A 27266-nucleotide genomic window follows, 5' to 3' on the forward strand; every position below is an offset into this window, starting at 1 on the left:
AGCTGCTCAGCCTGAGCCCCGTTCATCTCCTGCCTCAGGTGAAGCAGGAAAGTCTCTCTTGTGTTGAGCCACCCACGCTGACTTTGGTAGTCATGGTAATGCTACCTGAGCCTCCTCCTCCCACGAGGAATAATGGGAAGCCAACTAATGTCCGAAGGCCTGGCCTATAGGGAGACAGATGTCCCAAGCTGTGAGAAACCCCATCTCCCTTGCCCTCCTTTAATTGCCTACTACCTGGCAGCCTTCCATTGTGGCTCTTAAAGCAAGGACATCATCTCTCTGTGGGCACCTCTGCCAGCAGTACTGGACAAGCTCCCCAGTCCAGCCTTCTCATTCTAGAGACTCTAGACTCTTTCTACAGATGTATTCTCACCCCAGACCTGACCAGAGCCCCCAGCCCAGCCCTCTGGCACTGCCCCCAACATACTCTGGGCACAAGGCAGCTCTTGTTGCTTGGCGCCCCAGAAATCTATGGACACTTCCCACAGAGTGGCCTTGGAACCACAGATGGTCAGCACCATAGAAGCAGCAAAGCCACAGTCAAGAGTTGGAAGGGGTCCTTGTTGGCCCTTCCACAGGCTGCTCCCTGGAGGGCTGCAGTGTGGCTTCTCCACCTCCCTCTCCAGTGACTCCTGACCCCACTGGAGCAGCATCCAGGTCCAGACACATCTGAGTCCCCTCATCTACAGGCGTGCCTGGGCAGTGGTGAGCTTCAGCCCACAGTCGTTCAGTCAGTGTGTTCACTGAACACAAATGAGGGCCATCTCCACAAATCCCAGGCTGCTTGGCCCTCCTCTGGTCCCTATCACAATGGGAAACTTAAGAGGATTGTGGGGTCCCCTCAGCTGGTCCACGCCACCACCCCAAAGCCCTCCGCTATCACTCTCTAGTGAGCAGGCATGTAGGCGTGAGGGCATGTGTGCATGCTAAGTCTCTTTAATCATGTCTGACTCTTTGCTACCCTATGGGCTATAGCCCGCCAGACTCCTCTGTCCATGGGATTCTCCAGGCAAGAATACTGGAGTGGGTTGCCATGCCCTCCTCCAGGAGATTTTCCTCACCCAGAGATCAAATCCGCCTCTCTTTCTTCTCCAACATTGGCAGATGGTTTCTCTACCACTAGTGCCACCCGGCAGGTTGGGGGTAGGTGCAATAACTGAGATCACATTTCCTTCTGATGACTCTCATGGTCTTTACAGCACAGCTCCACCCATCTTCCCATTATCATCTTTCACCATGTCTAGGCTTCTAGATGAGGCTGCGAAGGGATAGAGGGAACCAAAGAGGACCTCTCTGTGTGTCTTCCGTGGCCACAGGGTATTGATCTGCCCAATACACCCTGTCTGTCATGACATCTGACCCCCACCTCTCACCATCCATCCACCTGGGCCAGAGGCGGTCACATGGCCCAGGGCTGTGGGTCAGTCAGTCCTGTGACTGAAGAGCACTTCATCACCTGGCCTGGGAGATTGCTTCTTGAAAGAACATAGGAGATAAGTCTGGGTGATCGGAGTTCAGTCCATGCTTTTTTGCAGGGCCCTTAGGAAAGACTTGGGCCCTTTCTCCAGGATCCCACATACAGGGACAATGGGAGCATGAGGCCACCCCTGGACTCCTTGCAGCCATGAGTGTGCCGTTGTCAAGGGCCCTGGATGCTTGCAGTCTCTTCCACCCCTGAGCTTTCCCAATTATGGGCATGAAGATCAATCCCTTTCTTCTTTCTTTTCCTAAGTATGTTGAGCACTTTGTAGAATTTCTGTTACTTAAGCCTGAAAAAGTCATGACAGGTTCACCAGGACAACTTTCAATCTTCTTCACCCAGTGTCTGTCTAAGTTTCCCCTTATGTGAAGACTGCAGGATCCCAAAAACATCCCATGAGGTCATCCTAAAGACTGGGGCTAAGGGTCTCAGAATAGACAAGTAGAAGGTGCCAAGTAGGCACAAGCTTAGGCCCCAAACCACGGTGGGATAGGAGCCAGCAGGTACCACTGAGTCACCTGAGAGACTATGGGGCAAGGTCAGGGACTGTTCTCAATTCATGATGAATCTGTGGGTGATGCCGAGCTGCTGGTAGCTTTTGAGCAGAGCCATGATATACCTTGTCCTCCAGGACACTCAGGGGCAGCAGGGACAAACTGGGGGTTGGGGGAGGCAGTGACCACACAGGAGGTTCTCAAGGACCCGGATGGAGAGGAAGGGAGGGCTCAGGGAACATCAGGAGGGAACCCCTGGGGGCTTGGCATCTGTTCATGCTGCCCCTTGAGGCATCATTTGTGCCATCATGGCAAGTGGGCAAGGAACAGAGGCAGATGGCGCTGGGGGAGCAGCAACCAGGCACTGGCAGGACAAAGGAGGATGAACAGGGACGTCTACTCAGAGCCATGCATGCAGAGCCCAGAGCCTAAAAGTTGGCCAGGCCCCCAGAGCCCTCCTGGACCAACCCTTCCTGACTCAGCTGGGGACCAGGGATAGGAAGGGAACTGCCCAAGGCTGCTTGGGGATCTCTGGCAGCCCCGGGGGCCAGGTATCCAGAGCCACAGCCCCACATCTGCCCAGTTCACTCGAGCCCCCACCTGTGAGGCTGCCTCATTTTTCCCTCGCTGGGAAATCACCCTGGGAGGTCACTTAGCAGGGAAGTGGGGCCTGCCGGGGAACACGTGTTAAACAGTGAAAAAAAAACCGGCAGTGAGGAGCAGCTCGTTGGCCATAAATCTCTCTAGAATTTTTAAAAGACCTAGGGAATATTGACATGAACTAAATCTAATAAAACATTCATTTAATTAAACTTTAAATGATCCAAATATTTGCTGTTTGGTTAATATTTGTGTAGCTGACAGGAGCAGAATTATGATGGTTTTGTCAGTATTCACGCATTCTAATTTTGCCTGAGTCTTTCCTGTGAAATCACACATCTTCAGACATACAAATGCTTGGGGCATGCTCAGGAAAAATGTGGGAACCAGCCATCCCAGTGGCGGATGGCAAGCCGCACAGGCTTCCCACTTGGGTTCGTTTGCTTGTTTATTCTCAGCCCTGTGCTACAGGCTCCTCCAGACATTTTTCTACAACTGTTTAAAATACAACTTTGTGTTTCCAAGTGTAGAGGGGAGCATACAGCTAGCTGTCCTCTGCCACCTCTGGTCCCCACTGCAAGGACCCCTGGTCGCCCTGCCCGCAGGCACCCTCAGCAGGGATCAGCACCACTGTGCTCCTGGTCTGGGCACTCTCAGCCCAGCGGAGTCCAGAGTCCCATGATCCCTGACAGTTCGGCCTCCCAAGCCCCCACTGGCACAGTCAGGCTCAGCTCTGAGAGTCCAGTGCCATCCTCAAGTACAGAGGCGAGGGCACACCATGGCCCAGCCACTGGGCCCCTCCATACCACTCAGGATCAAAGGGTCTCTGGCCCCTTGAATGCAGACTCTGGCTCTCTGCCGCATCTGTGTGGTCACTCTAGGTGGGGAGGGGTACCAGCCAGGTGAGGGAGGGTTCAGCCTCCTCTTCGAGCCTCCTTGGTTCCCCTCACCTGCCTCCTAGCAGGCAAGTTCTCTGCCCTTCCCGCTGTGTCCTTCCCTATTCCCCTGGGGACAAGGGGGCTTTCCACGCCCCTTCCCACTTCCACAGGGCCTTGAGGCTCATCCCAAGAGGGAGAACGGTCTCCTCTGTACTTGGGCACAGCGGGAGCTAAACAATATTAGTAAATCCCTCTCCCTGTCTCTGCCCCTCTGAATCTCTGAAACCTGGGTCTTGCTACAGGGGGGTTAGTGCCTTCTCTGCCCTGAGCAATAAGCCTCATGACTCACAAGTGGGAGGGCAGCAAGTTGAACATGATTTAAGAGGGAGCTTGAAATGCATCACTTTAGTGTTTATAAAATATTATGCCGTTTGCGTCTGCATCAATCATCCGGTGCTTATCGTTTCCTCATGTGGCTCCTTCACCAGGAGTCCCATTTTTCCTGTGTGTGATTGTCCCCTCTCCACTGGCCTGTTGCCTTTTTTTCCTTCTGTATTTCTATTTCCTTCATTTTTCATTCAGCCATCCAACGAGAACTGATTAAGTACCTAGTGTATATCGTGTATATCGTGTTCATCTCTGTGGGCCCAGGGCTGGGCCATGAATGTTTGTAGTTGGGGGAAGGGCTTTGCTGCCCAGGACTGGACTGGTCTCTACTGCACCAGCTCTCACTGTACCTGCTCTGCAATGTGTGGCACCTGTGATGGTTTTTGCTCCCCTTCTCCACCACCCCCTCCCCCCGACATACTAGCAAGAGAATCTGAGCCTAGGTGTGCCGCCTGGTCGCAGCTCAAACGTGTCCCACTGAGTCATAGAGCTCGGGTCCCAACTCTGGGCCTTGCTCCACCCCGTCAGGGCCCCCCAGGTCCTAGCACCCTTTGCCAGCATGCTGGAATCAACCCAGGCCCCCAGAGCCAGCCCGCCTCCCTCCGCCCACGCTGCCTCCCCAAGAGAAGATATGAGGGAAGGGCAGTAGGGCGGCCATGCAGTCAGTGAAGCTAGCGACTCCCCCCTCCAAACCTCATCCCATGTTGGCATTTGAGTAGCCTGAGTTTGATTTTTTTTTTTCATTAACCCTGAGAATTCCAAAAGGTCTGATTCTGAAAGGGAGATAATTTAGACCCTCCCCATTTGCCTGACAAGTGATCAGTCTTAATGCCAGTTATCAAGTGTGAAGCAGCAAGGATTAGTCATTTGTGCAGCCCAAAGTACACTTCAAAAAATTAAAGGCTGCAGTGCATGGTCGCTGAACAGAAACCCAAATCCAAGTTCACAGGCTCCTTAGGCAGCAGCAAACCTTCAAAGGTCAGCCAGTTCGTTCCCCAGACTGCAGACAGCGCAACCTTTAATTTGCCCCCAGGTGGGCAAGAAACCTGTCGGCCCAGCCAGCGGACCTTGACTGCACTTGGCAAGGCCCGGACTCCATGGGGCCTGGTGAGCACAGGGCGGGGCCGGCGCATCTGGCTCCCCGGTTTCAGCAGGGCAGCCCCATGGCCCCAGCAGCCCACCTCCCTGGCTCCACTCACAGATCCACAGCCCAGACACTTCCCCTGCGCTGACTGTGGTTCCTGACCTGATGTGACTCACAGAACCCTTGGAGCTTTTGACGTAAGTCATGGCCCCTCTCCCAGGAGTTGTGTCCATCTGTCTGTTTAGCCAGCCCACTGCAGATAATGCTCCTGATCCCTGAAGTTCCCCAGGCCCCTGACCTGCAGTAGATCCCCTTGTCCACATCCTTTCGAGTAGAGACCTCACCGCCCGGGGCCTGCAGCTGACAGCGTCTCCTTTCCCTGCAGAGGTGGTGCAGCTCAGCCTCGCCCCCGAGGAGCAGGTCAGTGTGGCCACAGTGACCGTGGGACTCAGCACGGTGCTGACCTGCGCCATCCGTGGAGACCTGCGGCCACCCATCGTCTGGAGGCGCAACGGGCTGGCCCTGAACTTCCTGGATTTGGAAGACATCAATGTAAGTCACCAGGCTCTGTCTGAGCTCAGACTCACCCCCTGGGGAGGCCAGCTGTGTGAGATGCCTTGTGAGAGCTGCAGGGCCAGAGGGCTTTCTTTTCATATCCCCCGTTGGTGCCATCCAGCCTGCTATCTGGTGTCTGGAAGTATCAGCCCCACCTTGTGCAGAGAACAGGACGGATGGATGGTGTCTGCAAACTTGCAGCCAGGCCCAGAATAAGGTGAATACTAGGGGGAGGCCTGTGGGCGGGGCAAGAGGTTCCCGGGCAGGGGAGAGCATCTGGCTTGTGGGGAGAGATGCTCTCTCTCCTCCTGGGGAGTCTCTAGATCCTAAAGCTGGAAAGGACACAGACAGCTGGAACTGTGGAGAGGGCGCCCCCTATGGAGGGCAGAGGTGGCCTCTGGGATAGTTGGCTGGAAAGCAGGGGCAGGGGGCGAGGTAAAAGAAAACGAGATCAGACCAGAGAGGCCTGCCCAGGGGTCTTGTTTGCTGGGCAAGGAGTATGGATGTGATGAGTTAAGAGGAAAAAAGAGAGTTCCTGTGTCCTCACAGCCCAACATGAGCAATGGGGGCCTCCTGGGCTCTGAGGGCCCCAGGCAGCCTGCATTGGGGTCCCAGCATCACCCCACTCTGCCTCTATGACTGGACAGTTTCTTAAATGGATCCTCAGTGAATTAATCTATTGGAAAAGCAGTGTTAGCGGTGCCTCCCTTCTATGGGTCTTGAGCGATAGAAGGATTGAAGAATCTGCACTGGCCCTGGTTTGGCACTGGTGCGGGCGCAGGGGTTTCCCAGGAGTTCGTGTGAGAAGAGGGAGTAATGTCACCCACGCAGGGAGCTGCCAGGATGGCAAACAGGTCTTGAGCTACAGTGACAGGAATTCAAGTTTCAGGCAGAAGACAAGCAGCCCTAGTCTCCTTGGCTCAGGACAGGCCAACCCAGAATGGGCCACTTGGCCCCAAGAAGGAAGACCTGTGGAGTCAGTGGTCAGTTCACGCTAGCGGCTGTAAGGTGGGGGTCAAGGTGCTGTGGCAGAGGGAGCTGGCCTGGGCTGTGTGACCCCATGAGTTGAACTAGCACAAAGGGCCAGGGTGCACCCCGAAAAGAGACCAGTCGGGGCTGCTTGGATGGAGCACCACTCCAGCCATCAGCCCTGCCCTGCACTGGAGTGACCCATCACATCAGATAGTGAGCTCCCCATCCCTAGAGGCATACAAGCTCAGGGTCATGGTAAACAGTGCTGCCAGCCACAAGAAGGCAGCTAAACCCCATGACCTTAAAGATTTCATCCAGCTCTGAGACTGCTTTGTGGAAAGAGAGGGTAACAAATCACAAAGCTAGGACTCTGCTACTCTCTGGGTCCCTTTGGATGCACACTGAAGATGGTTGGGGAAGCAGGTGGAAAGAGGGGGGTCACTGTGGAGTCCAGCCCTGGGCAGGGCTGGGCAGAAGTGCCCTTCCCTCACCTTTATCACACCAGGCAAGATGGTTTCCTTGCAGTTTCCCCTCTATAGTGAGCGCGGACAGTATCCACCCACCTCTGAATGTCAGTGCCAGCACAAGCCTGACTGCTTGCTGGTCAGGTGCTCAGTGGGCAGAGTTCTTCCTCTGAGCCTACGATGCCCAGGGCTTGTCTGAGATCTTAGCAAGGGAAGGCAGTGTCCTGCTTGTAAAGACTAGGGTGTGTATGTATATGTGCATGTGCATGTTATGTGTGTTGCTGGGGTGCAGGTTTGTGCGTGCGAACCTCTCAAGGTGGGTTGTCAGCTTTTAACCACGATTGGCCAGTGGTGATTAATTCAGAACTAGGTCAGGCCCGCCTGTGTCTGAACGTCCGTGTGCATTGCTCAATGCTCTATTTAAAGACATTAGAAATAAAGGCAGAGGCAGAGCTCCTTTTAATGCACTTGCCATCAGTTAATTAAATTACTTTGAGTGTCTTTCCCCTCCCTCGAACATGCCTCCAGCACCAACTCAATTGCATTTCTACTTTTCACAGAGAGGTTAGCAATTTGGGTAATTGTGGTGCAACTGGAGATTAATGGCCTCTCGTTACCTCCCAGGAAACACTCGCTCCTCTGGGCAAGTGAGCAGCCCGCGAGCAAGCAGGGCCCCGTGGTTCTGAGAAACCCCCAAGGGAGGGCGCAGGGCAGTGCTAGCCCCACAGGGGTCCTGGCCCGATACGTGCAAACACACACACAACACACGTACACACACAGACACATATACAAACACACACATGTACACCTGCCTTCAAGAGAGGAGAGAGACAGCACAGCCTTACTCATGAGGGGCACAGGCTCCAGGGTCAAAGGGACCTGGGTTTAAGTCTCAGCTCTACCACTTACTGGCTTAGCAACCTTGGAAATGACATTTGACTTCTCTAAGCCTCAGTTTCCTCTTCTGTGGAAAGGCGATGAATAATAGATCCTGCCTCATAGGGCAGTAATGAGGATTAAAAGACACATGGAGTTCTTAGCACATGATGTCCATGCTATTATGCTCTTATTTTCATTATTTCTATTATTACTACTTCTCCCACCAGACAGCACTCTCAACCCCTTGTAGCCTGAGTCCCCAACCAGCTGTCAGCGCGGTCTGGTGAGGCCCCCGTCAGGCAGATGTGACTCTGGGGTGGTCCCTGCTGCCTGTCGTCACCTTGATTCAGGTCAGCCTTGATTCATCTGGGGGCAGACACTGACCAGCACCTCCAGTGGGTCCAGGGCCGCCCTGGGTGAGCCATACACCTGCTCTGAGTCTGCAGAGATGCTCTGGGGCAGTGGAGATGAGGTTGTCCTCCTTGAGAGGGCATTTTCAGGCTGAGCGTGTTGGCCGGGGGCACCCCACCCAGTGACTGGCACACAGCAGGGGTTCATTAAGCACAGCCCTGCTCTGGACGGTGAGGGGAGTAGCCGTAGGAGGAAATTAGGCTGGATCAGGGCTGGGCCATCAGGATACACAGCGCATCCCTGAAGCAAGACGGGTCAGGGGAGAGCAGTCCAGGGGGCTACCCTGGTAGAGCAAAGATCAGGGATTGGTAGGTTCGTAGAGCCCCCCAGCCTGTGGCATCTCAGCACCTACCCCCTCCTGCCGTAGTCAGAGATGAAACACAACACGATCACAGGCCTTGTAATGAGCGACTGGCTCCGAAATGTTGCAATGACAGGGAAAGCTGATCAGCTTACAAAACCCAAGGCGGGGAGATTAGAGAGCGCACAGAGGTGTGGGCCTCCTTTCTTTGTCATTTGTATGAGACATCTTGATTGGCAACAAAATATTAATCACTTTTTCACTACTCTCTTAATGAGAAGCTTTCATGGGCAACAAAATATTAATTTGTCTTGTCTTATCTGTTAAGAATTCCGTTAATGAATTCGGTCACAGAGCTATTACAGAATGCCATGCTAATGACACATGTAATTAAACTTTTCTGACTTGCCAACATCAAGGAGGCCCCAAGCATCAGAATAATATTTGCTCAGAAAGTAAATGTACCCGTTTAGCCCGGAGCCGCACAAGGAGGAGCCCCTCAGATTCCCCAGTGAGTGATGTCGCTGTCAGGAGCAGTCAGGAGTCGCCAGTGTGTCCACAGTTGTCCAGACAGCACACGTGAGGAGCCCTCCTCTGGATTCACTTACTGAGCGACAAGCCCAGTGCCAGAGCATAGAGCAAAGACACTCTGCCTGGCTTTGAGGGAGCAATGCAGCACAGTGTAGCCGGTCCTAGGGACCTGGTGTTCCCCCTTAAGGATGCCTGAGCCCTCCCCCCAGCAAGACACCTCAATCTCACTGCAGCCCGGACCATGAGGGGCCCTGACTCAGCCGGACCTGGAAAAACAAACCCCCCGAGCAGAGGGCAGCACTGGGTACCAGGAGGGCAAAGACCCCCCAGACAGGTGCCCCCCAGCTGGGGTGGGAATTCTGCCCTGCTCCCGGCAGTGGGTCTCTGGATTATGATACCTCCTCCTGTTTGCATGATGGTTTCTACTTGTGCACAATCTCTGGAGCTCACAAAGGGCGGCCTGTAATTTGTTTATGTCCCAGCCAACTGCTGGGATCTCTATAGGAGCAGCTGTGGGTCTAGCAGCTTCAGACCTGGCCCTGCGCCCGCTGCCTCAACCCTCAAGGACCCAGGGCCATAGCTCCAGCTCAGAAGGTGCCCTGGTCTCGGGCCAGGCTGCTGGCCGGGAGGGCACCTACGCTGGTGTGCCAGGTTGACCCTGCACCTCTCAGCACCCCCACCCCCACCCCGTGGACCTGTGGTCAGCCCACCCGGCCTCTGGCCTGCTCTGCTCAGACAGCACAGGGTCACATGGGAGAAGGGCACCCCATCATCCCAGGGGGCCACAACCAGAGCCTGTGGGGGGGAGCTTATGCTAGGGAAGGACTCTGCCTTAGGAGGCAGTGAGATGCCCTCACCACAGGTACCGAAGCAGGAAGGGGACGAACCGGGTCCCCTTTGAGGGCTCTCTGGGCCCTGGGGTCATGCAGTGCTGTGATAAGGAAATCACGTGGGAGACAGGGCCCCGGGGGATGTGAGTCCTGCACGGGAGCCAGGAAGCTCCCTTTTTCACCCGGACAGCAGAGCCTCCATCTTCCCAGGCTTCAGTCCGGGGTGGGGCCCATCTCAGCAGCAGATCCATACACTCCTCACCTAGCCGGGCCTACACACTGGGTGTTCTTGGGGGTGAGGGGAGGCTGTCCCACTGTCGGCAGAAGCAGGGCCCATCCCAGCCTCAGTGCCCTACCCAGACCACACAGCGGCTACTCAGGAAGTGGAAGGACCATCCCCAAACCCAGTCTGCACCCCCTGCTCCAACAATGTCCCCTGCCCTCGCCACATAACTGTCTTCCTCACTGTCCCTTATGTCCCCAAGGACAGGGGCTGCCCATGAGGGGAGCAGAAGCAGGGAGAAGACATCCCCAAAGTCCCAGAGATCAGCTGATCCCCAAATCCTTGCTAGTATTAATACAGGTATTTCTACCATTGGTACCAAGACGCTGCTGTGTCTGGGGGGCTGGTCTCTGAGATAGTCCATTCAGAAGCATCATCTCATTTAATCTTCATCACACCCCTATGAGGCAAGTGGAATTCTGTCACTCAGGGGTTTCAGGAACTTACCAGGGCCTGCAGCCAACCTGCACACCCCAGTTAGAGCTTCATGGGTTCCTTGCCCTTAGGACAACAGCACCAGCACCCAGCATTGCCAGGGTCTCGCTCTGGGGCAGCTGGACCTACCTTCTGCTCTAGCAGTAATGGCCGCAGTACCTGAGCCCCAGTGGGCGTGTCCACTCTGGGTGCAGCCACGTGTCTGGTGCTCCGGGTCTCATTAGCTGCTGGCCTCTGCCGCAAAGAGAAGGCAGAAAGCTCTTAGACCAGCACATGGAGTTGTTTGACGAAGATATTCTCAGGGAGAGGAAACATTTTTCTATTGTATTCTTCTTTTTTTTAAAAAAAAAAAAAAAGAAAAGCTCATAACAAACCCCAGTATATTGCAAATGACTTGAAAGAGCCACTCTTTTTTGTTGGTTTTTTTCTTTCACCAAATCTCCCTATTTGGGGCTTTCAAATGTCGACAGGCAGAGTACAGTGATAAAAGCAGAAAAACAAAACCCATTAGAAGAAAGTATTTGTGGCAGTGTTTGAAGGATGTGTTAAAAGGTTCACTTTTTTCCCATGCCTAAATGGTGTAAAACCATGAACAAATAACTCTAATGAAGCATACGCTCTCAGCCAGCTCTTCTTTGGAAGTGAGTTATTAAAAAGACCAAAAGAGAATGATTTAGGAGCTCATGACTCATTTAATTTTTATTGTCTTTATATGAACCAGTCATGAATCCATTGTAAAAAGATGAGAGGCGTTTGATTAGCATGGAGAGCTGTTTGCAACATGCTAGACGGTGGTTGTAGGTTCTGCATTAAAATAATCTCATTAAACGCTTGGGTACATTTTGTTTTAAGATCTTGGAAAACACTCTACTTGAAGCATTCAAAGGCTTTGGCCAGTTCTCTCCAGCTCCTGTCAAATAAATCCTGGTTACGGATGCACACTCGGTTCTTTTGAGTTTTGGATGAACTCAAACCACTAGGAGGATTGGCCAAAACTCTCCTAGAGATGGGGCTTGGCCCATGGTACAACAGCTTCTAGAGCTCATGGGGGACTCTGCCTTCCAGGTACCTCATCTAGCCTTAGCTTTCTCAGTGGCCTCTTCAGGGTCACCCCTCTTTCCCCATTGTACCTGTGCTTTGTGATCACTTCTGGCCCCATCTCAAAGGTACCAGGTTCCTCAGGAAGGTTCTGATCCAGCTTCTAGACCCCAAATGCAGAGCTCCAAGTCCCAGGCCAGGGAGCTCACATTCAGGCTGCTTTTAGGCTTTACCATCTGCAAACAACACTGCAGTGAGCATCTTTGTACATACCTCTTTGCACATTTCTGTAAGTAGGTGTTTAAGTTCTTAGAAGTGGAGTAACTCCATCGAGGGTGGACACATTTTCTGTTTTGCTGGATATTGCCAAATCTCCCTACAAAAAATAAGTTGCACCCAGTTTATACCCCTTCCAGCAGTGTATTCAAGTTTTAAACACCATAATAGGAGAAAATTCCTGATTGCAAGCCTTGTTGGTCCCTGAAATGAGCCATGGAAGGAAATTTAATCAAATCCTCTCCGGAATGTTTCATAAACAGTAGGAGTGCCAATCAGCGGTCTTGGCTGACAGTGTGATCCAGGTTAGAGGAGCAGGGAAGGCCCTCTTGGCTTGGGGACTCATGATACAAGTGTCCCCGGGGGAGGGTTGCAGGCTTCCCGGATGAAGGCAGCAGGTTCTAGACAGTCTGAAACTTCAGTTTGTTACCAACCAGGGTTCTTGGCCTTCCTTCAGTCAACAGAAATTGACTAGAGGCCAGAAAAGAAATTTAGGCAAGGCTTTATTGGGGACCCTGCTGCAGCAGAGGGGAGCAAAAATAAACAACAGTTTCCCTTGCTTGCTTGCTTCCGAGGGGAGCAAGCTAATTCCTTATGTGGGGTGAGGGTAGGGGTGTGTCCAGGGGTCTGGCTAGAGGGGTGGTTTAGGTGTTCTGCCCACCTGTTAGGTAGTGCTGTATGCAGGGGGCACGTGCAGTGCAGACATCTCTGAGGACCCGCCATCACCAAGGCGCTGCAGTGTTTGGGTCCATTTGTATAGGTGGGATGCTAGGGTTCATGAGATTCAGGGGGAGAGTCAAATCAGCCGGGAGGGAAAGACCCTCTACCTTCTCCATCCTCTCCAAAGAGAGCCAAGGAAGCTCCTGAGAAGGGCAGAGTTAGAAAAGCTTGGAATAAATGTCTCTAAATGGAGTTTTAACTTGTAGCATTGACAGTGAAAACTGAAGGTCACTCAGTGGTGTTCGACTCTTTGCAACTCCATGTATAGTCCATGGAATTCTCCAGGCTAGAATACTGAAGTGGGTAGCTGTTTCCTTCTCCAGGGGATCTTCCCATCCCAGGGATCAAACCCAGGTCTCCTGCATTGCAGGCGGATTCTTTACCAGCCGAGCCACAAGGGAAGCCCAGCATTGACAATACCATTAACCTCACCTCTGAAATCATTCTGGAGTCCTTGTGTTTAACATTTAGTCACTAAATAGTCAGCACTGATGCCTCATCTTCATATTACTTCGACCTGACTCACATGTATCACTGTGACAACATCTCCCATCTTGCCTCTGCTTAAATATTGTTTAATACTTAAGTCTTGTTTAATTGCTTGCTTTATTAAGGGCAGATACCTAGAAAATAGCTTCTTAAAAAGGCAAAAACCATTTCTTTAAGTAAAATCATCTCTTTTCCAAAGACAGATGTGCATCAATACAAAGAATGGTCTAATCTAGCATCTGTTTATTTCTGGAAGGAACCTTGATTTTGCTAATACATTTCTATGCATCAGAGCAAAAGAAAAAAATGCCATCCATAAAAAGACAATTACAGAGATGCAATCAAGCACTGATAGCAGTGTTCAGACACATCTCAGAGAACCTTCAGGAGAGAAAGGATTGCAGCGTTAGTTTTATGTAACTTCTTATAAATCAATTTTTAAAGTAATTTCTTTACATCCAATGAGGGAAATTTGATTTCTGTAGCCAGTATTCGTGTCCCAGAAAACAATATACACTTTTTTTCTATAATTATATGATGCCTATTGTTTCAGCCCAGAGACTTTTTTTTTTTTTTTGAGTACAGAATCACATTTTCCCCGGAGCCTGAGTCACAGGCTGGTAATGAGTTAGGTGTTCCAAGTAGAGCATCACCCATCCAGCAGCCCCACACCCTCCACACCTGAGGGATCACACCTCTGCTCCCAGGAACAATGAGGAAAAACCAGAGGCTAAGCAACTCTGTTGCTGCTGCTGCTGCCAAGTCACTTCAGTCGTGTCCAACTCTGTGCAACCCCATAGACGGCAGCCCACCAGGCTCCTCCGTCCCTAGGATTCTCCAGGCAAGAACACTGGAGTGGGTTGCCCGTCCCTTCTCCAATGCATGCATGCATGCTAAGTCGCTTCCAACTCTGTGCAACCGTATGGACAGCAGCCCACCAGGCTCCTTTGTCCACGGGATTCTCCAGGCAAGAACACTGGAGTGGGTTGCCATTTCCTCCTCCAAGCAACTCTGTTACAGGCTCACAGAAGCCATGAGCCTAGTCTGGATTACATGGACTCTGCCTGCTGCCGTGTGCGGAGCCCTCCCAGCGTGCCCAGGGCTGAGAACGCAGTGTGGAGAAGGAGGCAGGGTGGGGAAGAGGGGACGAGACCTGAGATTGGTTCTCTGCCTCCCTACCAGCCACTTGATTTGGACCCCTGTGTGATTGGCAACATCTGGGGGCATGGGAAAGCAGGACACATCCTGGACATGTCCATTGTCCAACCCAAAGAACCAAAATCAGGAAAGCCCCTGCAGAGAGCCCAGCTCAGCCGCTTGTACAGTCTGCTCAACGAGTATCCACTGAGGGCCACCCTGTGTCAGCCCGACGCCAGGCACTGGGGACACAGCAGTGAGCACTGGACAGCAGTGTCCCTGCCCTCCCCTAGGGCACTCACGTGCTAGTCAGGGAGACAGGTGGCAAACAGTACGCTGAATGGGAGTAAGACAAGGGGCGTCGCTGGGCTGTGATGCGGGGGGCAGGTGCAGAGCGCAGAGGTGGAGGTCACTGAATCGAGCCTCTGGAGTAGCAGTGGAGGTGGTGGAGAAGGTCAGACTCTGAACATATTGTGCAGGAAGGCTCTACTTTCTCATCCTGTGGGGACTGGCTTCTGTTTTGCTTTATGGTTTTCAGGGCTTTTTTCTGAGGTTTAAACCGGACGATGTGTTTCAAGATTCCCAGCGCACAGTTAGCTCATGGATGCTGAGCTGGTGTTGTTGCCTAGCACCACCCTGCAGTGGACCTTGGGCACCTCAACCCGGGGGCTCTTCTCAGCCCCCATGACCACACCATCCCATGGATGGAGGTGGCAGTACGAGCAGAAGGTGCCAGAACCCGAGACTGGCTACAAGGGCCCCCCTATAAGGAAGGGCTGTGGATATGAAGGCTCAGGAAGGCAGCCCAGAGGGAAATGCCAGGGGACCCCCAACCCCAAACTCCGAGAGCAAATGGATCTGGTGTCGCCCTTTGGGTTGGAGTCTGTAGTCTGTCTGGGAACCAGCCAAGTGAGGCACAGAGGGGTTCCCAAGGTAGTGGCCACACCCAGCTCCCCAGCCCTCTCTCAAGATGCCTTTCCAAACTCTGAGACTCCAAGCAAAATGTATTTTCCTTCAGACTTAGGTTTTAACGTGGGAAACAGCTCAGATTAGAAATATGTCATCCCCAGAAGTGACTATTAACTTTTCATAAGCGACTCAGGTATGAACCCTTTATGACTCTGTTATGACACAGGACAAATCAGCTATCTGGTGTTTTATTTCTATTATTGAAGCTTCCACTGGGTAATCGGAATGGGGCTTTTTAAAGCAGAGCAATGTTTCAGAGAAAACTCTTAAGGGTTCCTGCAACCTTCTCCAATGTTTTACCCCAGTGGGAGCACTTCTGAGTGTCATTTTCCTTGATACCAAGAGCAGGCTGCATGCATCCACTTTCCACCTTCCAGCCTCTGCCTTAACCCAGACCTCACTTGGGCCTACACCCCTCATTAGGTTAACTAGCCAGAAAGCATCCTTAAAGGACTCATGGTTGTGGCTGGGCCCTTGCCACACTGACTAGTGGCCTTTGTCCCTCCTGCCACCAAATTGCTTCCATGGGAGAAGAGAGCTCAGGAAGGACAAGAGAAATAACAGGAAGGATGGTTTGGTGGTGTCTCCAAGGGGTCAAGAGGAGTTTTGCATCTTCTCTTAGTAAGAAAAGTAGACAAATGTATACCTGTGGCTGATTCATGTTGACATATGGCAGAAACCAACACAGTATTGTAAAGCAATTATCCTTCACTTAAAAATAAATAAGTTTTTCAAAAATAAGAAGAAGAAAAGGAGCAGCCGGATGTCTGTCATGCTTCCCATCAGCAGACAGGGCATAGGAATTTTCCACAACTTCCATGCAGGGGAAACCAGTGCCCAGAGGGATGAGGGGACATTGGTCAGTGACAGAGTTCAAGCTAAAACCTGAGTCTCCTGAGTGCAGCACCGGGCTTCCCCCATCACTCCTTACAGCTAGTGCTGCCAGCCCCGTTTCTTACGGGAGTCAGAACCTGTTCTGCCCAATAAGCTCTGAGTACCGCACCTCAGATATGTTTGGTAGCTAAAACCAAACTCCCTGAAACTCCAGGTAATTCCATCCTCAGCCTGTCTGCAGCTAGTGCCTGGATGGGGCCAGCATTGTGCAGGGCTCTGCAGAAGAGGCAGCTGGCTGGAAAGCCACTGGGGGAGTGCTTCATGCCCTGCGCTTAGCAGGTGACTTTGATCAGCCCGAAACTCCCTCCTGCCCATCCCTCCCCACGTGCTGGCCAAATCGGACCCCACAATGAGGCTGCAGATGTCACAGGGACAAGGCTTATCACTGAGCCATCTCTCATGGAACGTCTGGCATCGGTCCCACCTGCTCTCTTGTACATCCTGCCCTTGTTTTTGTTTGCCTTCATTTTCCTCAGAATTCTGTTTTCCTTCTCTGGGGTTACCCAGATCTCTGCAAGCTGCCTGAAATTATTTGGGGAGGAAGGTAAGATCTAAACCAGTGATAGGCAAACCATACCCTGTGAGCCAAATGCAGCCCAGCCCATTTTTTATTAAAATTTCATTGAAGCATAGTGATACTCATGAATTTAGGTATCAGTATGTCTATTTTCATGCCTCAAGGCAGAGTTGAGTAGTTGACAGAGCCTTATGGCCCACAAAGCCAAAATATTTGCTATCCAGTCTTTTAAGAAAAAGTTTGCAAAGGAGGCCACCCTCCAGAGCATCTCAACAGGTGGACAAGAGTCCAAGAAACTAGCCAAGCAGCAGCAGGATTAACAGGGGGGCAGGTGAGGCCAGCTGTAGAAATGGAGATGGAGGGTGCTGGGGAAGGCATTCAGCTGGGCCTCCCAGAGAAGGTGAATCAGGTCGTAAAATGACGTACAGGGTCTGGGCAAGCAGCACGATGGTGATGCGGTGGTCCTGCTGCCCAGGAAGCTCTGGCTGAGCAAGGGGCCAGGCAGAAAGGACCTCCTCGCACCTACAGGGTTTCCGTTTTCTGGCAAAACCCAAGATCTGGCTGTCCTTCCCAGCCCACTCAACAGAGAAGCCAATCTTGTCTTCCTTGCCCAAGCAGGACTTCGGAGAGGACGACTCCCTCTACATCACCAAGGTGACCACCATCCACATGGGCAATTACACCTGCCATGCCTCCGGCCACAAGCAGCTGTTCCAGACCCACGTCCTGCAGGTGAATGGTTAGTAAATGGCTCCATGCATGTTGTCGCCCCAAAGTGTTCCCCAAAGGCTGCTCAGAATAACCCTCCTTCTCTCTTGCATTCTGTCTTCTTGAAGAAATACCTGACTGCAAAATGTCCCATTGCTCCCGTATGTAAAGGGGGACTGGGGCGGTGGGCAGGGGCAGAGTCTGCTAACTCACTTCCCAGTCTGGCTCTTCCCTGAAGCCTCCTCTGATGAAGTGAGTCCAGGTGGGAGGGGGTGAGTCATTTAGGTGGGCCAGCACCCCAGGGAAATTTGACATGTCCAGCCATGCCCAGCTGGGCCCCACTGCTGGCACCGAGCAAGCCTGAGCAGGGTGTCCATGCACCAGAGAATAATGTGAAAGCTCCAAGTCAGCCCCAGATCCTTGGTGGCAGCCGGTGTCTGGGATAAAGTGTACACAGTGTTGAGGATAATTGCATCATAAGGTTCAGTATCACTTGCCTCTGGGATCCTGGGTGACAAGCCATTTAAGGACAACAGAGTAAGCCCAGCTTGCCTCTGCATTTGTCCTATAGGATGTTTTAGGGATTTTTATATTCATACTGCCTAAATCATATTTTATTAGTATTTCCCTTGAGCTGGGGCATACTTAATCCTCTGGGGTTTTGTGGCTGTGCCTGTTGGCTTGACTCCAGATGTACAGTGAAGTTTCTGGATTTCATCAGAAATAACACACAGGTTCCTAGTTTTAACGTCCCTTGGATGAGCCATCCAGGCTGGCATTCAGAGTTCAATTTGTGTGTGCAGCCGGTAGGCAGTGTCTGGGTCACTCCAAGGGCAGATTGTATGCTCTGCAGTGTGAAGAGGGCGCTGCCATCTATAGCTGGCAAGTGGTACCCAGCATCGTACCGTGTTGGTGAATGCGTGATTTCACAGCTCCACGTGACTTGGCACCGCTCCCTCTGGTCCTCAGACTAGCTGAAAATGGGAAATCAAGAATTCCCAGATCCTCCATCCAACCCTTCACATCTTGCCCCCGCCCCATAAGAACTGAGGGCACAAGGAGAAGGCTTGAGCCTGGTCCCCTTCATTTCCTCCAGAACAGATCTGTGGGGAGAGGGGCCTGGGTGGGGAAATCCACCTGCCCAGGAGCCAGAGTAACTCACGAGTGAGAACCTGTCCTTACCTCAGGCTTCTGCAGGAGATGCTGTGGTCTTAAATACTTTCAATACACAAATTGCAGGCCCACACAAATTGCAGGGGGATCCTTCTGCCTCATATTCCCCCGAATTCTGAGACAGAGCTCATGATGGGGGATGAACCACTTCCTCCCTCCCGGTGCCGAATCCGGGAGCAGGGCCCAGGCTCATGGACACCATGTGCTACTGGCCTTAAAGCAGAGACTAGGCTGCTTCCTGTGACCCCTCGGGTGGAGAATGGACTGTGCAGCTGGAGAATTTTGTTCAAGCTTCCGTACCCACCCACCAGCCTCTTGCTAAAGGGACTACTTGGGGCCTTGGGAAGTTGAAACAGCAAAACCTCCCTGCTGAGATCCAGAGAGAGGCCACTCACAATCCATTTTCTGATTGCTGAGAGATTTAAGGCTTCTTTTTAAGCTGAAGTCCTAGAGTCAGAGGCAGCACACTGGGACCTCTGTGGGGTTTTTTTTTAATAGTTTTATTGGTTATTTATTTATTTATCTGGTGCATCAGGTCTTAGTTGCACAGTCAGGATCCTCATTGCATCATACGGGATCTTTCGTTGTGGCGCAGACTCTCTAGTTGTGGTGCACAGGCTCAGGAGCTGTGGCCTGTAGGCTTAGTTGTTCTGAGGCATGTGGGATCTTAGTTCCTCGAGCAGAGATCACACCCGTGTCCCCTGCATTGCAATGTGGGTTCTTAACCACTGGGCCACCAGGGTAGTCCCAAGACCTCTGTATTTTGCAGTAGGCTTTCTATCTCATTCCATGGCTCACTGTTTGGCTCCATGGTGGTCAGGCTAGGCTGTCCCAGTGGGCCTCACTCCAGGAGCCCTTGACGTCCCTGGGCTGGGCTGGCCACTAGCACTTGGGGTGGCATTTGGGTCCGTTAAGCAGCTCCTCATGGGAGACAGCGCTAAGGTAGACCCAGTATTGCCTCCCAAGGACGAGTCCATTGCTGGTTGACCAGGGACGAGACACGAGATTTTCCAGAAGTGTATTCCAGAAGTGAAGCTCGCTGTGTTGACTGAGAGGGTAAACCATCCTATCTGTGTGGGAAGATGGGAAGATGCTGTTGAAAGTAGAATGGCATGAAAGGCACAATTACAGTAGGAACGCTTCCCAAATACCTACTGGGCACCTTCTCTGTTTCACAGATGAGGAAACTAGGGGTTGGAAACTACAGAGAGATTAAATTACTTGCCCAGGACCCTCAGCCCTACAATTAGTAACTGCAAAATAGATCTTGACACCAAAGCCTGGACTCCTGATGCCTTTTCCGCCCCTTCACTCTGGAACATTGCATTGTGGCTGGTGGAGAATCCAGGTGTGGTCAGTCGGCAGGTTGGTGCTGATCTGCTATGGGGGCACACTGCGGGGGCGGGGGGTGGCGCAGACAGGGAACAGGAAGCCTGCCTGGCCTACCCCTGCCCCAGTTGCTGAGCTCAGGTCAGAAGCAGCAGGCATCCAATGAAGGACTTACAGCACAGATGTAAGGGCAGCCGCTGCCCTCAGCAGGACTGACGTTGGTGACCTGCACAGCTTGGTCATCCAGCTCTAGGTGGGCTCAGCAGACCACTGTGCAGACACTGATGCTGCTCAGGGTCCCAGGGTCAGGAGGGCTGGGCTGCTGGGGAAAGCTCACAGAGGCAGTGGGCTTGGGGGCTTCCAGGCAGAAGGACTGGGAAGGAGAGAAGGCACTGTCTGTGCTCAGTACAAAAGGAACGCTACCTTGCTGAGTCATCTTGTTAGGAAGTTGTGAGAGAGCAGTAACAGGTTCATCTGTAGGTTTTTGTCATTCATCCCTAGCATGAGTCAAAAGCATAAAAGATGTCCCCTAGTAACCTGGGTAGAATTAGGTGTGGTCACCCAACTGTGCTGCAGGTGGTGAGGTTTGGTCTCCTCTTGGCCTGAAGAGGGCCTGTGGCTTATTTGAGCCGAGGCAGTGCCTGGGACATAAAGGGAGTGATGTTCTATGTCAGTTCCTCCTGCTAGCTTCTCCTCGGTCAGAGTGAGGACAGGAAGGGGAGGATGATGAAGTGGGGAGGGGAGGCCCTGGCCAGCCCCCTGCCTTTCAGAAGGCTCAGAATTCTCCAGGTGACCAGCAGGCCTGCCAAGTATGTAGCTGGTAGGCCCACGAGACAGAGAAATCATTCATGCAAAACCACTCAGACGAATAGGAACTGGGTGAGGCTGTTCCACCCAAGGCACAGTGCAGACCCAAACTGGAGACACCTCTGTCATAAGGTCAAGACATGAACTCTGAGCCAGAGAGGCCTGAGTTCAAGTCCTAGCACTGGTACTTCCTTGACATACATCTTAGGTGGGTAAAGTCACCTGTGAAATGGGAATAACAATATACCTCCTGCCTTATAGGCCTGATGAGGTAGGATGTGTGTCAAATGCCTGGGAAATACATGGAAAGATGTAATTCAAAGTCCAGGATGGGACAGATACGGGGGAGATTTTGTTTTGTCTCAAACCTTATTTTAACCGTGGTTGGTGCACACAGATGGTCTGAACTCACAGAGCTTGCAACCCATTATACAGATGGGAAGATCAAGATCCAGAGGAAGTTGCCAGGCCAGGAATAAAATATAGACTTCTCCCTGGAGCTGCTCCATTCCCTGGTGGCAGGGGCAGGACCGCACACACAGGCTGAGCTTCTGGGCGCCTTCTGGGACTTCTCCATCCAGAGCTCTGCCTTGACCTGGTTTGCTAAAGGGAACACTTCTAGGCAACTATTTCCTTTCTTTCTCAAATTATTAGTATAACTTCCCCATAGACCAGGCCTCCCAGAGATGAGACCCAAACACTGACATGATTTATAACTTCATCCAAACCTCCTGCATTGCTTCCATAAGAAGGAGGAAAAACTTCAGACATAAATGATTAATCCGTTAAATTAAAAACACCTTCGACCTCCCCACAGTTCAGACAAGTAACGATTCATTCCCAAAACACAATAGTAATCTCCCAAATCTGTTGATTACTGCAGCTTGGTACTTTTGTGAATGTGCCTCTTACTTAAGACATATTTATGCTGCCTTTCACCTTGGAAATGATCGATGTTTCCCAAAGAAAATGTGCCGTTGCGTTATGTATTCAAATGTTTTCACGGGAAGGTTTTGCAAATTTAAAAGGAAATGAATGTGTTTACCCAGGACAACATTAATTTCAAATGATTTTGGTGTGTGAATTAACACAAAGGAAGAGAGGAGATCAGGGCCAAAGGAAAGCAATTGGGCTTTGCCTTGCTCCTGGCAGAGAGCTGCATCTCTGCCCAGACCTACCCTGGAGAGGGTAGTCTCTCACAAAGAAAATGCAGGACTTTTCTCTGATGGGAACCTACCCAAACGGGGACCTCGGGTACCAAGGTCTTGGATGCCTCCCTGCTCAGGGTTCTCCTCAGGCCCTCGCTCTCCTGGCAGGAGGCTGGATCCATGGCTCTGGCTACAGTGCTCACTCAGACCTGGTCCACACCACCTCAGTCTTAGCAATGCCCCATCGCACTTGAGGAACACAGCTGGGTCCAGTAAGCAGTGACCAGGCTCCCACCCAAATGATGGGATGGTTTTATTTTTTCCCTCTAACATCCTAGTACCAGTTTTCAACTCTGCCAAGGTCAGGGCAGGGCAAAATGGGCTTCTCGATGGTGCCCTGGAGTCTGCCTTCCATTCACAGGCCACCCTACCTTCCACTCCACCATGCAGGGTGTGGGGCCGGGAAGACCCAGGAGGCCGCTGGCACTGATCTAGCCCAGGGGCCTGGGTCAGTCTGCAGGGTCCCTTCCCATTGCTGCTGGCTCAGCTGTGCTACTTTGGCCTCCACCATGCCAGTCTCTGAGGAGCCATGGGAGTGGAGGCCCAGGCCACTGTTTCTCAGAGGGGCAACAGCAGCTGCCATGCCCAGGAGTCCACGTGTGCACACACACTGGGGCCCTGCCCCACGCCTCCCACATGCTCCTGCCCTGTGAACTCCTCGCTCCCAGACGTGCCTGCCCTGCCCCCCTGACTGCCCTGCCCTGCACTGATTGTTCCCTTGGCTAAGAATCTCCCTTCCCACCCTCATCCCACCTCCACCCTGCCTTGCCACCAACACCACGTCATCCTCAGGATCATCATTCATTCAACAAGCATTTACTGAGTTTCTCTCCATAACACTCACCAGGCTGAGCACTGAAAACAGCAGTGGAGATACCAAAATCCCCATCCTTGTGGAGCAAGTCAAAGGGTGGAAGATACTAAGGGGGGAATGTTTTAAACAGGAGGGGATAAGGAGACGCCAATAAAAGCTGGAAACTTCAGGTAGGATAGCAGGTCAAGGCCTTACTGAAAAGATGACATTGTGTCCGTGGGGTGGGAAAGTCAAAGATGCCTCCAAACGATCTTTAAGGAGGAGGAGTGGCCATTCGCTGAGCGGAGAAGAGGGTGAAGGAGCAGGCTTGGGGAAGGAAGATCAGGAGCTGGTGGTGACATGATCAAGACAAGAAGTCATGTAGCCCGTGTGGTATCTAAGTCCGGAGTTGAAGGGAGAGGTTTTGACTGGAGGAATAAATGCCATATGCCTCACAGGGTGGGTGGTGTTTAAAGTCTACCAAGGTTGACGCTGAAGGAGGACAGATAGAGAATGTCCAGCAAGCGAGCACGATGGCTCTGAGAGCCTTGGCGGGAGTGGTGCGGGGTGAGAAAGAGCAGCCAGGAAGGCACAGAAAAAGCCACAGAGATAGAAAAACAGGAGTATGGTATCTGGGACGGAGTGATCGGCTATGCTGAATTCAACCAGAGGTAGGTCAGGGAAGGTGAGGACAAGGAACTGGCCACTGGATCGGGTCAGTGGAGGTGGGCATCACTGAGACCCAGAGCAGAGACGTTTCCATGGTGTTGGGGGGTCTGCTGGAGCTGGCTCTGGGGGGAAGAGAAGTGAGAGCCACCAAGTGCAGACAACTCTCCAGGGTATTTATAAGAAGAAAAACGAGGCACAGTTGGGGAGAGAAGCAGGGGTAAGATGTTTGGGGTTTTTCCCCCAAGATGGAAATTAAAAGCATTTGTGGACTGATAGGAAAGATCCAGTTGAAATGGGGAACTGATACAGGAGGGAGAGAAAAGTGCTGGAGCAATGTCCTGGATGAAATGTGAGGGGACGGAATCTAGGAATGAGGCTCTTGGGACAGAAAACTCAAAACCAGCGTTTTTCTGGAGAAGGGAGGGAGAAGGTCTGCCCCACCTCCCAGCCTATGGGGAGGGGGACAAAGGGAAGAGGGAGCCACATCCACTTAAGGGGCTGCAGGAGGAGTGTCACCAGGCTTCCATCTGAGTGAGAAGATGAAGGGAACTCACAGAAGAGTTTGAGGAGAGAGGATATTTTGCTGATGGTGGAACATGAGCTCTAGAAGGTACAGTAGCAGGTTTGGGGATAAGGGATGCCCCCAGAGACCTCAGCTCTTGTGAAGACTGACAGGATCCCAAACCAAGGGCATGAGCAAAAGTGTGGTGGTCCTGAGTTGGAGATGAGACTGGGGACGGGGTCACTGGGAGGAGGAGCCTTTGAGGATTGAGGCCCATCTTTAGTCCGGCTGATGGACAGATGGAGGTCTGAGGAGGAGTGGTTGTAGCCCCCAGGATGGTTTCAGCAACTGGAAACCTCCAGTCCAGCCAAGGGTGCCCCTCTCGCGCCCGTGAGCCGTCTTCTATCCCCTGCCACTGGAGGCCCAGGTGTCTTTGCCCGGCAAATAGACCCTTGTTTTTGAGTGGATGATTCCACACCTTCAACTTTCAGTCAGGGTTTGTTTTGTTCAACGCTGCCACCTTTTTCAGTTCAATCCATCTGTGAGAGCTTCCCCATCAGGGCTGACCCAGCATCTCACCTACAACCTGACAAGTAGAAACCAGTCCCCCAGCCCTCTGGAATCAATACACCGTGGGGCAAGCCCAGCATTATTTTAACAAGCACCCCCACCCCCACCCTCCCACCAGGAGATGCAAGTACATGCTCAAGTTGACCTCTTCATGGGTCCACAGAGTCCCATCAGACCTCAGGGCAGGGGCAAAGGCCTGTCTTCAAGGCTGGTGCTGGCCACCGGGTACCTCACTGAGGAGGGCAGTCCACAAACCCGCAGCTCACAGGACAAACCTACTGTCAATAGAGGGGGAGGCACCAGGGCAGAAGGAAGGTTGGTGTTTCCTTTGTGAGGTGGAGAGAGTGCATCTGAGTGCTCTATTCTGATAAGTCTTCCCAGACCCCGTCCCCGTTCCCCTTCTTGTCATGCCCATCACACTAGCAATTATGTCATTCACCTTCCTCCTGACAGAAAGCTTCATGAGGCCAGAGACTGGGCCAGTCTTTTCCACCTCTCCGTGTGTAATGCCTGACACTCCGTGGGGGTGGTTGTTCAGTCACTTAATTGTGTATGATTCTTTGTGACCCCATGGACTGCAGCATGCCAGGCTTCCCTGTCCTTCTCTTTCCTGGAGTTTGCTCAAACTCATGTCCACTGAGTCGGTGATACCATCCAACCATCTTGTCCTCTGTCACCCACTTCTCCTCCTGCCCTCAATCTTGCCCAGCATCAGGATCTTTTCCAGTGAGTCAGCTCTTCACAACAGGTGGCCGAAGTATTAGAGCTTCAGCTTCAGAATCAGTCCTTTCAATGAATGTTCAGGGTTGATTTCCTTTAGGATTGACTGGTTTGATCTCCATGTGTTCCAAGGGATAAGAGTTAATAAATGTTGGCTGCACAATGTTGAGTTGACAGAACTTTGTAAAATCAATCAAGACCATTAATGTGGTGCTGAACTCAAAGATGGGAATTCCCTCAGCCCTCCTCACCACCACCACCACCAACAACGCCTCTGCTATCTCTGCCTTTCCCTTTTCCTCTCCCCCTCCACTTATTAGCCATTGTAATTCTTGAAATACTGTGTGATACCTGGTATGAAAAAATGTCATACCATGACATGTTTTTCAAAATTTCTTCCACTATACTTGCACATTCTTTCTTCTAGCTAAATTTGAGAATTGTTTTGTCAAGACCCCACCAATTGATTTGAACTGGAATTAGATTAAATGTTTGGCATAATTTGGAGTATATTGTTTCCTAACAACAGTAAGCCTTCCAACCCAAGATCATCTCCCTCTAATTTTTCAGGTCTTTTTTCAATGTCTTCAGGGAGATGTTATAATTTCCTTCATTTCAGTCTGCTGTGTTTTCTGTCTCATCACTGCTGGTATATAAGTTTGTCTGTTTGGGTGTGACCCATTTACAGTACTCACTTTTAAAACCTTTCATTTTTGGTTCATTATCTGGACCATATCCAAACAAAGTACCTTTTTTCTCCATCTCTTTAATATTTGTTCCTTCCCAATTTTTCGCCTTCTGTTGACAATAATATCCACCAAATGTTGGCAGTCTGATATTATCTCCTTTCCTCTTTTGTTTTCTCCCCACTTCATGTTTCACCATTCTGAAAAGAATGGTGCCATTCTTTCGTTTTATAGAGATATTCTTCATTGTAGGAAGAAAATGTTATTCTGTTCCTATTTTATTGAGGTTTTTTCCCCCAAGAAATGGATTTCGAGTTTTTTTCCAAATGCCTTTTAGTGTCTAGCAAGATTATCAAATGGTGTTTCTTTTTGACTGCCTTTGACTTGGATATGATTAATTACAGAGTTCCTGATGTGCTTCCACTGAAGCACATTATATTTGGTCCCAGTGTGATCTTTTAATTCCATGCTAGATTTGATTTGCTAATATTTTTATGTGTGTATTTGGGTTTTTTGTGTGTTTTTAATTTAATTTTTTTTATTTTGAAGTATAATTGATTTACAGTGTTGTGTTAGTTTCAGGTGTCCAGCTAAGTGATTTAGTTATACATATACATATACCCATTCTTTTTCAGATTCTTTCCCCCTATAGGTTATTACAGAATATTCAGTTAAGTTCCATGTCCTATATAGTAAGTCCCTGTTGATTATCTGTTTTATATATGGTATGGTATGCATGCTAAGTCACTTAAGTGGTGCCCAACTCTTTGCAACCCTATGGACCATAGCCAGCCAGACTCCTCTGTCCATGGGATTCTCCAGGCAAGAATACTGGAGTGGGTTGCCATGCCCTCCTCCAGGGGACTTTCCCCACCTAGGAACTGAACCCTTGCTTCTTTTATCTCCTGCATTGACAGGCAGGTTCTTTATAACTAGTGCCACCTGGAAAAGTGAAAGTGTTAGTCACTCAGTCGTGTCCAGCTTTTTACGAACCCAAGGACTGTAGCCCACCAGGCTCCTCTGTCCATGGGATTCTCCAGGCAAGAATACTGGAGTGGGTTGCCATTCCCTTCTCCAGGGGATCTTCCCAACCCAGGGATCAAACCCAAGTCTCCTGCATTGCAGATTCTTTATGGTCTGAGCCACCTGGGAAGCCCATTTTATTTACGTGCTCAGTCGCTCAGTTGTGGCTGACTCTTTTCGACTCCATGGACTGTAGCCCACCAGGCTCCTCTGTCCATGGAACTTTCTAGGCAAGAATACTGGAGTCGGTTGCCATATGTGTGTGTGAATCCCAAACTCCTAATTTATTCCTCTCCTTCACATTCCCCCCCTGGCAAGCATATAAGTCTGCTTTTGAAGCCTGTGGGTCTGTTTCTGTTTTGCCAATAAGTTCATTTGTATCATTTTTGCCTCATAAAATGATATCTCATGACATTTGTCTTTGACTACTTCTCTTAGTATGATGATCTCTAGG

At 51.2% G+C, this 27266-nt stretch overlaps 1 protein-coding gene across 3 annotated transcripts in view; it reads left to right on the forward strand.

The window, feature by feature from the left end:
* Positions 1-27266, forward strand: part of FSTL4 (follistatin like 4) — a 418733-nt gene that overhangs the window by 352586 nt on the left and 38881 nt on the right. For all 3 annotated transcript variants that reach the window (XM_043465521.1, XM_043465519.1, XM_043465520.1), the window contains exons 7-8: positions 5309-5475; positions 17243-17363. In XM_043465521.1, the coding sequence (XP_043321456.1) occupies positions 5309-5475; positions 17243-17363 (288 nt within the window). The remainder of the gene's footprint in view (positions 1-5308; positions 5476-17242; positions 17364-27266) is intronic.

This window comes from Cervus canadensis, chromosome 4, assembly GCF_019320065.1.
Source record: "Cervus canadensis isolate Bull #8, Minnesota chromosome 4, ASM1932006v1, whole genome shotgun sequence".
NCBI classification, from domain to species: domain Eukaryota; kingdom Metazoa; phylum Chordata; class Mammalia; order Artiodactyla; family Cervidae; genus Cervus; species Cervus canadensis.